This window comes from Pteropus medius, unplaced genomic scaffold (assembly GCF_902729225.1).
Source record: "Pteropus medius unplaced genomic scaffold, Ma_sr-lr_union100, whole genome shotgun sequence".
In the NCBI taxonomy this organism is placed as follows: domain Eukaryota; kingdom Metazoa; phylum Chordata; class Mammalia; order Chiroptera; family Pteropodidae; genus Pteropus; species Pteropus medius.
In genome coordinates, this window is record NW_024351543.1 from 11,510,936 (window position 1) to 11,524,786 (window position 13,851).

Sequence of the window (13,851 nt, forward strand, 5' to 3'; positions counted from 1 at the left end):
AATCACATGGGGCTAGTGACTTCTGTATTGGACAGCACAGTAACTCAATAAGGATTTCTACTGAGCTAAGTTCGCCCTGTGCATAACTTACAGAGAGTAAACAGCAGCCCTATTTCACTACAAAGCAGCCCTATTTCACTGATGAAGAAAGTGGAGCTCAGAGGGGTCAGGTAATGTGCTCATGGTTTCACAGCTAGGAAATGGCTGATTGAGAACCAAGCATGATGCTCTTATCACTATGAGATGAAGCTGAAGCATGGGCAGGGCCAGGTTAAAGACACTGGATATCAGAGAGTTTCCTTCATCAGTTGAGCAACGAGCAAATAGAGAACCCTACACCCCTGCCAAGGAAACTTAAGTGTTGGGAAGCACTCACCTGGCTCCATCTGGGCATCATGGAGCTGATAGGCCTCAACTAGCTAAATTCTAGCAACACGATTTCTGAAAGGGCTTGAGGGTCCGCATAGGGATCACAGCCCACATAATACCGAATAGCTCACTAGTGAATTTTGGCCAGGTAGAAGGTTCTAGCAAAGCACTGTTTTGGAAGGCACAGTGAAGCCAACTAGGAGCTCACTGAAGGAGAGTTTTGGGGTTTGAAGATATCCCTGAGCTCAGATTTGCTTAGCCCCACTGATTGCTCAGCCTGCAATAGGGGTCCGTCTAGTGAGATTTTAATAACATATCCACCATAGTTAGAGGACATAAGGCCATTTTGTTTGCATTTGGGATCTTTCCTGGAGAAATTAGGACAGAGTCTATGGAAATGTGGCATCCGTTAGAGCTAAACCCAGAATGGAGATGGTGGGGCTGAGTTTCCCAGAAGAAAGGCACCCATCCAGCGGGGCAGGCTTTTGAGGGAGGCCACTGAGAATGTGACATTTGGTGACGACCAGAATGCCTTCCCACTTGCCAGCGGGAAAAGGTGACCCTATTGACAAGGCCAAGTAAACAGAGAATGAGAGTAGCTGAGAATCTTGTGCTGAGGAGAGCCCAGAAGGACCTGATAGCTCCCCCAATAAGTACCCGAGGTGGATTTATCAACCAGAGACAACCAGAGACACTCGTAATAGCAAGGAAGGCTAACATTTTAATGGCTTTTAAGCCTATGTGAGTTGAAGACAACCCTTCACCCTTCCAAACCTTCACCCTCCACCCCACTTTGAGATGCCTGTCAGTAATTTGTGAGATATAAAAAAGGACCCACTCAGAGATGTTGCTTGGTACCTAGAGTTGAGGTCCTCTATGATGCCTGTGGAACACATGCTTGATCGAATTAAATGAATGGAAGAAGAGCCGAATTTGAAGCAAAATGAATAAAAGGTGGGGCTTATTCTGCTTAGTGTACACAGAACTGTAAAAAAAAATGTTTATGGTCTGATTATTAAGATGGTACATTGTAGAGCAATTGGAAGTTCAGAAGGGCACAAGGAGGAAAATTAAAACCCTGCCTAACCCCAGTGGTGTGACCGTTAACATTTCGGCATATTTCAATACATTACATGGGTTTAAAATTTAATTTGGGATTATATGCCTTTTTATATAGCCTGCATTTTTCATTTACTAACTTAGCCTATCATTAAATGTTCTTTTACAGCATGATTTTAAACATAACTGTATAGAGTTATGCCATATGGACATGCTACAACTGATTGTGACCCATTACGTGTTATAGAGCATTTAGGGTCATTTCCAGTTTTTCCCTGTGGCAAACATCCACGAGCCTAAAAGCTACCCATGATGTAGTATACTTCCCCTGTAAGCAGAATGTGCCAGCGCCCAACACTTGAGATCATTATTTTAATTATTTTCCAGTGATATCTTGCTGTTTTAATTTTTCATTTCTTGCTCATTGTGAGGGCGATCCTGTTTATCCATAATTCTCCATATATTTAGCCATTACTTGTATTTCTCTGTGAATTGTCTGTTTAGGACCTTACACATTTTGGTCAGTGTGTTGGTCTTTTCTTGCAATGGAAAGATATTCAGAAAGGAGGGGTGTTAATGCTTTATCACTTCTTATAGCAATTTCCTTTTTCTAGTTGTCTGATCATGGCCAGTTTAAAAAATATTTATTGGACATATAGCTGACAATATTTGAAAGAGAAATATGTTTTTATTCTCTAGTCAGTTCATTATTTTTTTTCATGCTCTCCTTTGTCATCTCTGTGTAAGTGTGAGCCACAAAACTGAGAGATTATTTAATGAAAAGTGTAGATGGAATTTTGTCTTCTGACTTGTTTAAGAATCCTGTACCTCATTCTGATACAGCTCTGCCTAAGGAATGCAACTCAGTTAAAAACCCCCATTTCCAAAAAACTCATATGGGCTTAAAATAAGCCACCACTTGTATCTGCCTGGGTCTGCTTCCCCTATCCCTGAACCCCTCAGGGAGATTTGAAATGATAAAAACAATAAGAATTATAATCTATCCAAGAATTGTGTTGATTAACAAGACTCTCAATAGATTGTGTGACTCACAGGTTCATGGCATATACAAATATCTGAATGGTCCTCATATTTAAGACCTTCCTCACCTTCTTGCCTTTCCTGTGGCCATCTTGGGAGGAGGTGATCCTCAGGGATATCTCTGCTGGGCCCCACCTTTTCCCTACCTCCTTAATATTTGTTTCTTGAGGCTCTCCTCTCCACCACCTTTGTTCAGTAAACACTTCCTGGGGCCCATTGTGTCAGTAGGGCTCCAGGCCCTTCTCCGCTACTACCCAGGCCACACCAGGGAGAATCAGTAAGAGGCAACATCCCTGAGTCTGGCATTCAAATTGATTACACCACAAATATTTAAGTACCTGTTATGTGCTTGGCCATTGGGGTACAAAAATGAATAAAATAGAAGTCATGACCTGAAAGAAGCCAGTGCTTTTGGGGGAATACAGATAAGTAAGCAGGCAATGGCAAATTCAGGGACAAATCTCAGGAATAAATAAATACTCTGAGGCTTATTTTACAGTGTCTTTGAAAGGGAGGAGTGAGGAAGATACAGTGGTTGTGGCCCTGTGCCTTAGTCCTTTGCATATTGTGGCCTTCAGAACTGCACCTTCCCTCCCCCATTCCACTTTCTGAGTAGAAGGACTAGCAGCTGAGTTGTGCTGGTACCAACAGGTGATGTAATACAGGGGTGAAGAGCAGAAACCCGAATTTGAGGTCTGAATTGGGGAATGCTAATAGCAGATCCTTAGGCAAGTGATGTGATACTCTTTGGGCCTGTTTCCTGATCTGAACAGTGGGGACAATGCCTCCTTATGGGTTGTAGAGATGGGTAAATGAAGGAGTAATAATAGTGTCAGTTATGGGAATAGCTGCCACTTCTTGAGCCAAACTACTTGCCAGGTTTATTGTTGTCTCACACATGGAAGCAGCTTCCTTGCTCAGTGCCTAGCTGATTGATAATAGAATAAATGAGATAATTCTAGCTTCTGCCCCTGACGTCAGAAAAGAACTGAGGAAGAAATGACCTTGTCAGACTCCCTGTCTGATCCCCGGGTGGTGAGGGGTGTTGTCAGCGTTTGCCCTGGGCAGGTGGGTGGAGCCAGAACGAACAAACTGCCTCTCCAGACTCTCAGCAATGCAGATGTAAAGGGAACCGGATCTCATGCAGGCCTGGCAGCCAGGCTTTCCTCTGTCTCCTCACAGGATGGACCCCATAGCTTACGCTGAGCTGTTGAAAGAATCTGGCAACCAGGTTTTTAAGAGTGGGAACTTCTCTTTGGCCATCAGAAAGTACGATGAAGCCATCCAGATTCTCCTGCAGTTATACCAGTGGGGGTAAGTGTTTGGAGTTTCTTTTCATCTTTTTTTTTTTCTTAGTAAACGGGGACTCTGTTGCTTATGTTTTCTTGTCATTTCTTGTCACACTGCCTAGTTTCTGTTTTCTTTCTCATTTCCTGTTGATTTTCTCTGCATTGGCAGTTCAGAAACTGAGAGCACTCGAGTAATAAGGGAAATGGAAAGTGAAACATAGTGAACTGTGGATAAACATTACTAAACTTGCTCTTCTGCTCGGTTACGGGATCAGAGTCCTGGGATGACTGAAGTCCCCAAACCTCTCAATTGTCATTTATTTCATCTTCTTGAGTACCTGTATCATTTATTCCCTGACCACAGTACACACCACTTGAGAACTAAGGCTCACCTCTACCTTGCCCCTTCCATTTCTAGTAGACCCATTCCCAAACCTTTTAGTTTCATGGCATGCTTAAAATTCATGGAGGACCCCAAAGAGTGTTTTTTATGTAGGTTTTAACTATCAATATAGTATGTATGAGAACTTAAAACTGAATTTAAAGTATGTATTTATTCATCTACTTAAAAATATCAATAATGACTCTAATACATGTTAACATAAATAACATATTTCAAAGAAAAATAACTATATTTTCCAAAGCAAACAATTTGGTGAGAGGAGTGGCACATTTTACATTTCTGCAGATCTCTTTAATGTGTCTCAGTAGAAGACATTTGGCTTCTCATATCTGCTCCTGCATTCAGTCTGTTGTATTATCACACATCATGTAGACTATGGAAAATTCCCCATACACATATGAGACAATGAGCTTGAAAAAGTCACATAATGTCTTAGTGTTATTGTTGTATTAGTTTTCTGTTGCTACTGTAACAAGTTACCACAAACGGTGGCTTAAAACAATACAAATTTATTATGCTGCAGTTCTAGAGGTCAGAAGTCCGAAATGAGTCTTACAAGGCTAAAATCAAGGCACCAGGAGGGTTGGTTCCTAGTGGAGGAGAGTTCGTTCCCTTGCCCTTTACGGCTTTGAGGGGTCACTTGTTTTCCTTGGCTTGTGGCTCCTTCCTCCATGTGCAAAGCACATCATTCCACTCTGTCATCACATCGCTTTCTTCCCTGCTATAGCCTGGTCTCATTCTGTCTCTTATAAAGACCCTTGTGATTGTATATAATTCAGAATAATGTTTTCTCAAGATTCATAAATTAAACACATCAGCAAAGTCCCTTTTGCCAGAAATGGTGACATCGTTTGGGGACCATTATTCAGCCTAGTACAATTGTGAAAGTATTTTGATAGTTTGATCTTGTGGACCACTGAAATGGCCTTGGGGATCCCCGGAAGTTCCCAGATCATACTTTGGGAACAACTGTAGTAAAGGAAGCAGAAGTTGTACTGAGAAATGACACTGAATTAAATTACTGAAACATGGCTCTCATCTCCTAACTCCTATCACCTTGATGTCGACACTCTAGCTGAACTTGAGTTGAGTGCAATTGGCTCGGGCCTGTAATTCTGTCATTTTGCTGCCTCCTGGTTCAGCTTTGAACTGTGTCAGAGCCGGGCCTAGAGCTCCTTATTCAGGGCAAAACATCCAGATTTCTTAAAGAGATAGTATTGTATGATGGTCATGGCCATAGACTGACCCCACACTGTGAGTGCTCAAATCTCAGCTCCACCACTTACTGTGTGACCACTAATGGGACTTCTGCCTGGACTCTCATGTATTGCCTTTCGTAAATCTTCCTGACGCTATTCCCCTTGCCCGTCACCTGCTGCTTGCCTTCATGCTGCTGCCAGCTGACACGGGGATTTAGGTGTATGTGGTTTATGGAGCAAGTGCTCTCAGGAGAAGGGAATGGAGGGAAGCAGGATGGGGCAGGGGAAGGGTCCAAGCAGGGATATTGTCTCATCTGGAGTCCGCTTCAGCCTGGTTCCCTGGGCAGCTCTGGAGCATGAGTTGTACTGCAGAGCTGAGCTGGTCCCACTTTGGGGCAAGGGAGCTGACCTTTTGATTCTCATGTCAGTCAATCAGTGGTTGTAGGCTGCCCGGCCCCTGAGAGTTGTTCTAGGGAGTGGGGTTATATTAGTCAGCTCCGGCTGCCATAAAAAATACCGTAGACTGGGTAGTTTAAACAACAGGAATTTATTTCTCACAATTCTGGGCCTGGGAAGGTGCTGGCCAATTCAGTTCCTGGTAAGAACTCTCTTCCTGGTTTTCAGCTGGCCACTTCACTGTGTCCTCACATGACAGAGAGAGGGAGGAAGCTCTCTGGTGCTTCCTCTTAGAAGGGCACTAATCTCATCATGAGGGCCCCACCCTTGTGACCTCATCTAAACCTTATCACTTCCCCAAAGGCGGCATCTCCAAATACCATCACATTGAGGGCTAGGGCTTCAACTTCTGAATTTAGGGCAAGAGGCACCATTTAATCCATAGCAAGGGCATCACTTCCTGGGGAGAGCGTACTCCCATTAGGCTGAAGATTAATCCCTGGAGCCCCTAGCTGCAACTGACACTCACTACAGCTGGGGACAGCCACACTGGCCAAGGTATCTGGGCTGGACACTATGGCATCTATTACACTGCAGTCACAGCTCCCTTGCTAGTCACCCACTGGCTTCCCTACTGCCTCTTCTTTGTTTCTGGGGCCTCATCTTTTCCCCGGAGGGAATTATGGGTGCTGAGAGAAGCTGGACACACAAAGCACTGGGGTGGGGACAGTGGTAGAGGTGATTTTTACTTTGCTTTATTTTTGTCTTTCTGCATCACGTAACTTTTCTATAGTGATTTGTATTATTTTCGCAATTAAAATATTTAGTAAAAAAGAAGCCTGAGCCTTGCCTTGTGTGTCTTGAATTCAAGGGTATCAGGGCTTCTGTCAACATATCGTGGTATATTTTGTGTTTTCCTTTTCCTTCCGACTTGGTTTCAGCACCAATCTTGCTGCTGTATTACCCCAAGACCGAGGCAAGAGCTCCTCCACCCCTGCAGGCCATGTTTAGAGGGCCCCTTTTTGGCCTTCTCACAACTGTACCCCTCCCCACAGGCAGGAGTTTGTGGGGCCAGGGGATTTATCTGCCCAGAGCCCTTTTGTCTTCTTTGGTCCACACGGTGGAATTCCTGCCCATGAGCTCTGTTCTCAGGGCCTACACAGGCCTCCTACCTGAAGCCCGCTTGTCTGAGGACTGGCCAAGGTCACAGGTGTGGCCACAGCTTGGAATTGTGCCTCCTGCTGTGCAGGATAAAGGCTGCAGTGGAAAGAGGGGAGGAGGTAGGCAGGACCTAGGCCTGGCTCACCCTGCCCTGACACAGTTCTAAATTTGAAACTTGCCTTCCAGTTATTATAAATTAGGAGGATAGGACATATTTTATTGAACAGTTTGTAAGCTTGATTTATGGCCTTCAAATACGTAAGTGTAGCACTGTCCAATAGGGCTTTCTGTGATGATGAAAATGTTCTGTATAATGGAGTATGGCTATTGAGTCCTGAAAGATGTGGCTAATACAATTAAGGAACTGAATTTTAAATTTTATTTTGTTTTCATTAATTTAAATTTAAATAGCTACATGTGGCTAGTGGCTACCGTATTAGGCAGTGCAAATTAGCCACATGGTGTGTGGGCCTCCATTTGTATTCTGGCTCTGGGTCCTGCAAATGCTAAGGGGGCCATGCCGATGTAATAGAACAGCGCTTGCCCTGGACCTCTCACTGTGGGTCCATGGGATTGGTGTGGGCATGTATTGCAAAAAGCCCTTCCTGTGATAAGCTCTGCCTCCATTCAGCACCAACGTGCATGTGGAGTGGTTCACACTGTGTCTGGCCTCTGTTAAGGCTCAACGAGAACTCCTATTTTCTCCATCCTTAGGAATATTAATCATTTTTCAGCATCTTCAGCAATGGTCTCTAAAAAATAAAAAAAAATCTGTGGAAATCAATAGGAGATGGAACCAAGGTGTTAAGAACATCGTCGTTAAAAGGTGGGAGCAGAGGATCTGGGAGCTAGGAAGGACAGATCTGTGTATTGCAAATGCCCCAGGCATTCTAGGGGGTTACAAAGGTCAGCTCTGATAGATATAAGAGAGATATTTCATGCCAAAACCCCTTTATGATGGCATCAGCTAGCATCAAAATGGTGGCCTTCAAGGATTGTTTTCTGTGTTTGCAGAGGGATAATTTTACTGACCACCAGCTTGTTCTTTCTCACAGGGTTCCCCCCAGGGACTTGGCTGTGTTGCTGTGCAACAAATCCAATGCATATTACAACCTTGAGAAATGGAATGAGGCATTTGTGGCTGCCAAAGAATGTCTCCGGTGGGATCCAACCTATGTGAAGGTATGGTGCAGTGACAGCTGGGAGTGGCTGCTGTCTCATTCTTCTTACCTGCCACCTTGCCTCCCTTCTTTATAAAAGGGGAGTGCTTCTCTTTCAACTCTCTTTGCTCCTCAGACATATGCGCATAGGGTATGAGCGGCACCCAGAGGAGAGTAAAAACAGTGATGGCCAAGTGTTGAAATGCCTTTGAAGGGGAGAGCAGAGCTGGGCCTCTTGATGAATGGAGTGCAGTGGAGATCCTCATGGAGCTCATTTTCTTCTGATGTACTTACACTGAAATTCATAGTCTGTTCATGTTCTATGCTACTTGCAAGTTTCATTTTAGCAAAGCTTTATTTCAAATGCAAGCCGAGTGGATGCCATGACAGCAATTCTTCAGGTAACATTTTTTACAGTAGAAATCAGCCCCTTTGGAGGGATCAGGGAAGTTTGAGAGGCTTGTAAGACCTTTTAAGATTGTTAACAAAGATTAACAAATGATTATTAACAAAATAAGTAATCATTTGGTTGCTTTTTCAGCTAAAATGCTTGAGCACCCTGTCTGCAAGGCACCTTCACATTTTTGGTGCCTCAAGGCAGACAAAAGGAGTGGGAGACACCATTTTAGCCCTTGAGTAATTCACAGTCAAGCTAGGAGAGGAAAAACGTGCAAAATCAAAGGCCTTAAAATACATCCTGGAACCATCTGAGGCCAACTTACATTTAAATGTCAAATTAGTGGTATAGACAGTTTAAAGAGAGGCTCCAGGATAAAGTGGGGGAAAGTCCAGCCCTTTCCCCACTGTGCTCTGTTTGTGCTGGTTTCAACAGCTTGGATGAGTTACTTTTCCCTGTCTACGCCTTCATCTCCCCAACTGTAAAACTGAGATAATACCTATGCCTTAGAGTTGCTTCGAGCATTAAGGAGACACGAAGTAAAGTTGTCGACTCTCAGTAAATAGAGTCTGTGTTATGTCTGCAGTGGTCTGCGTTTTGTGGATGACAACGTAGTGGGATGTGGGTGGGGAGGTTTGACCTACAGATTATGGCAGCCTTGAGGGAGGGATTTGTGTATTTTACATTAAACCTCTTCTATTGGATGGATACTTGAGAATTACTGAGTAGTTCTGAAAATGAGAATGCATTCCTGAGGAATTCTGCTCAGTGACATTTTAAGATTTTCCTGTCCCCTAACTAGGATAGGGTGAGGAGTAGTTGGGGTTTGCCCATGTCCTTGAGGTGGAGGCTGTGGCTGTGGCCCATGGGGCTAGGGGTCCTGGCTGATGCTCCAGGGTTCTTCCTTGAGTGTCCAGATCTGCAGCAGCCTCTTCTAGCAGCCAGGACCACTCTCCCATTTTTACCCAGAGTTCCTGGCTGTCTGCCTCCATTTTCATTCTTCCTTCCTGCCCATCCCTCCCCCAAATGTCCTCTATAGGGGAGGAAAAAAATCATTTTCTTTGCCCTCTTTGGTTCAGTGGCTGGGGCCCTGCAAATGAGTCTGATAAGAGACAGATGAACAAGAGAAAAAGCATACAAGTTTTATTCGATGTTAATTTTTATGTGACATGGAGTCCTTTTGAGAAAGAAGTGAAGACTCCAAAGAAGCAGGCAGGCCTAAGAGCTTGTATACCATTTTTAACAAAGAGTGATAAATTGTGGAGACATGACAAGACAAAGGAGAGTGTTTTAAAGACTTCTAGGAGCTGCAAACTGTGGAAAAGTAAACATATGGGGGAAAAGAATAGAAGAAAAGGACTATCTTAACAAGATTTGCTTGTGTAGGCCCATCTCAGTGCTGACTTTCTGTCTTCTTCATGGCCGTAAAAACTCACCAGGAGAGGGGATTCATGCAGTCCTTATTTCTCATATTTCGGGGTGGCATATTCTGATCTCCCTTACCCCCCTCCAAAATAAAAAGATGAAACAAATCTGAGAGAGTCAAAGAAATGAGAAATTCTGGACCAGCTTGCCAGTACCAGTTTTTCTGGCCGTTATCTAAGGTTTAGACTTTCAAATGATGGTTAAAACAAATGAATAAATCATCAGAGATTTGGCGTTAAGTGTTGATGCATGTAGATGGTCAAAGTGGGGAAGACAGTATGTATCATTTTGTTCCTACTCAGACTACAATATTGTTTGCATGGGAAGCCTTTTGTATCAGTTTGTTTACAGGCAAAACTAGACCATTTCCCTCTGTTAATTTTCCTCTCTCTACAGAAATTTAAAAAAATCCCCCGCCCGGTGTATATTGCCTATACTGTAGAGCTCCATAAATCTCATTGCTTGTTATTACAATTTTTTCCCCTTATATACCCAGTGGAAGTTGTGTTTACTTTGATTGAAAGGAGCAAGGAACAACTCCTGTGTTTATATGACAATCTCATTCTTTTCTGGAACGCTGTAGTCTAAGGATTTTTTTTCATTTCTCTTTTCTTGTCTAGGCTATGATTTGAGGCATAAATAAATAAACCACACATGTAGTTGGAACCAGGCCTGCTTCCTTCTCTCTGTCATATGATAGATGCTGCGTACATTATAGATTTGAAAGTGATTATTTGCTTGCCAGTTAGAAAATGACGGGAAAAATGTGGAAAGAATATAATGTGGCAATTCCGTATCCAGTGCTAGTTGGAAATCTGTGTTTACACAGAAGCGAGGCTCCTACAGCCCATTCCCCCATGTCATCAATCTTGCCCTTCCTTTCAGCCACAGATGAGAAGAGATGGGTCTGTTAAAGTTTTCCTTTTTCTCCCTTCCAGGGATACTACCGAGCTGGGTATTCCTTGCTGCAGTTGCACCAGTATTATGATGCCGCTCGCATGTTTTTGGAGGGTCTTCGGCTTCTGCAGGGCAGCCGCGATCAGACCCAGGTCGCTGATTTCCTTGTGGGAGTCTTCACCACGATGGGCAGTAAGTTGAACAGGGGAGCATTCTCTCTTCTCTCTTTTTCCTTTTCTCCTTCTTTTCTTCCTTCCTCCCTCACTCCTTTCCTTCCTCCCTCTTCCTTGTTATTTTATTTGAATGGCTCTTAGAGACTCGGGCTCTGGGGAGATAATTACAGGGTGTTTCTTTGTGGCTGATTTATGTAGTTTGAATGAAACTGGTTTTCACATTAGAAAGCATTTCGAAAGCTTTTGCGGCTCATGCCTTTGTACAAATGACTAAGTCTTACTGCACAAATCAAAGTGTTCCCAATTTTGTTTCAGACCTCTTTTCTGTGTTGCTATTCATAGAGCTTTCCCTATTTATACTACTCATTTTATGTAATTTTTGCTCTTCCTTGTGATTTTTGCATGTACTTCTCCAACGTGTCAAGAAAATCTTCTGGTTTGCTATGAAAATAACCTGAAAGGGCTGACGGAGGGCCCTGTGAAAGCTGACAGTGGGCGCTCAGTGTCACGGCTGCCATGCTCTCTGTGGCAGGGAACCTGCAGACTCAGCCTAGGAGTGACACGTGGGAGGCCTTTCACACTCCTGCATTAGATTCTTATTCTAATGACCTGGCCCATGAGGTGGCTTTGTCAGTGGCTTGGATTAGGCAAAAACAGAAAACAAAACAAAACATTAAACACAACGTAATATACTCTTTGCCAGTGACAAAGGAGCTCTTTCTGTGGTTATCTTAGCCCAGTCTAAGTTCTTCCAGGAACCAGGCTGTTTTCAAATATTACATCTGATCTGTTTTAAGAGTGCACTGATACAAGATGCACCATTAATTTGCATTCTGCCATTCAGAGACAACATCGATTGTAACACTTAGCCCAGTTCTAGAGATTTCACATTTAGAATGTGAAGAATGGCACATTTGAGAATTGCTGAAAAAATGGTTTTTGGCTTTCAGAGGAGGGGAAATCACTGCTGACAACAGATTCAACAGTTATAGAGCCACCTGTCACCATCGTGATTGCGGGGAGCGACTTCTGCGGTCTGAGCGTGCAGTCCTACAGATTGTGGCAAGTTAGGCACTGAGAGGGTTAAGAGCACTATCAGGCAGTGTGTGGGGAAGGGTTAAAGGTGGGCGCAGCTGTGTCCTCTAGACAGAGAAGTAGAAGGTCTCCACACGGGCACTGATGGATCACACCCACCAGTCGGCCATTTGGCAACAGTGACTAAAGCCTGCTTCTCTTTTTCTGAATCTGATGGCTTGGCCCTTCCCTTAAACTTCCTTATTGTCTTCTCTGTGTCTTTTAAGGGTCACCGTTCTGCCAGAAGCCAGACTGGAGTTATGACAATTCTCAACAACTGCTCTTGGTGACTGCCCCTTTAAGAAATCTGGATGGTTTTCATTCTGCCCCCATCCTGATAGAGGGCAACTAACATGACTTAGGGCAACAGCAACCCATACTTTTCCACCAAAGTATTCCTATTTGGAGGGGGAAAGTATGCCCACACCCAATTTCTAAATTTTGAAAAATATACTTAGGGAAATTTTTATCCTTTTATACAACATATGGTTGTTTTGATATTCACTTATTTTGGAAACTGATGACTCTGAAAGAGATGCCATGTTATTCTGTCTGACCTGTCTCCTTGGATGTGCTTATCCATGAGTTTGAGAAATATGGTTTGAAGGATCATGAGATGGAATAGGCCGATGGGCCACTAGGTTATAAGAATGTGTATTGTCTCAAAGAATTGGTAGATCTGGGTTCCAGTCTTGTTTTCTTGTCATTAACGAGCTACATGATATGCCGTGAAGCCTGACCTCACGTACGATCATTTCTCCTCTGTTGGGTGACGATAATATCTGTCCCATTTTTCTTTAAAGGAAATAAGTTTTGTAATTTCCCTTATGCTTCCATTTCCTCTTCCATAAATGAGGATAATAGACACTGCCTTCGTGGTTCGTTTGAGGGATTAAATATAAGCACATATCACTGGATTTAGTTAATAGAAAAGCTAAGCCAATGTTGGCTCACGTTATGCTGTCTGACTCTTAGGAGACTGATTGTCACTTAAACTTAAAATGATTTCAACTTCAGTCAATTATCTAGGACTTTATTTCTTTAATTTACCATTTGTCTATTTGTGGTTTTAATTGGAGGCTCTTTTCCCAAAAGTTCTAGACTTCCCCCAAGTTAAAATTTCTAACCTATGGAAATTTCTTCCAGGTGACCCCATTGTTTTGCAAAGTTTCTCGCCCTGCTTTGATTATATTTTCACCACTGGATTCTCAAGGGAAGTGTGGCAATCTGTAATAGAAAAGTTGGCGAAGAGAGGACTATGGCATGTAAGTAAAAGGAGACGGCTTTCTTCTGGGAAAAGTACATTCTTAATTAAATGGTTTTGTTCTTCTGACAGTGAGGGATAGTAATTTATTATTTGTTTACCTTGAGGCCAAAATAAAATTTTAACTGTAACATCGTTAAAGATGGAAAGTCAACTGAGATATGTTAATTAGCCAGTTTCTATTTTTTTAAAAGATAAGAAATATACTCTGTTTGTGGCAACTTCACTCCTTGCTGTGTGTCGCCATTGTCATCAAAGAAATATGAAGTCCAGATGCTAATGGTAACATGGAATGAGGAAAATAAACAATTGCATGCTCATATTCATCGTCCTTTTTATACTGCATTTGCTAGTGTGGGCCCAGATGACCTGCCTGTGCTGCTCGGTGGGTTTCTATATAGCTTTAAGGGACTGCTTCTCAGAGGTGATGCTGAGGCTGTAGGACCTGACCCCAGATCCAGGACTCCATGGAATAGAGGAGCAGAGTGGACTGAGGGGCCTGGGCTTCAGTGTCACACGGATGTCTCTGTGAATCTTAACCCTC

At 43.2% G+C, this 13,851-nt stretch overlaps 1 protein-coding gene across 2 annotated transcripts in view; it reads left to right on the forward strand.

Annotated features, from left to right (window-relative positions):
• TRANK1 (tetratricopeptide repeat and ankyrin repeat containing 1) overlaps nt 1-13,851 on the forward strand; it is a 92,822-nt gene that overhangs the window by 20,725 nt on the left and 58,246 nt on the right. For both annotated transcript variants that reach the window (XM_039843372.1, XM_039843373.1), the window contains 4 exons: nt 3,652-3,783; nt 7,973-8,099; nt 10,838-10,988; nt 13,190-13,308. In XM_039843372.1, coding sequence (XP_039699306.1) covers nt 3,652-3,783; nt 7,973-8,099; nt 10,838-10,988; nt 13,190-13,308 — 529 coding nt within the window. The remainder of the gene's footprint in view (nt 1-3,651; nt 3,784-7,972; nt 8,100-10,837; nt 10,989-13,189; nt 13,309-13,851) is intronic.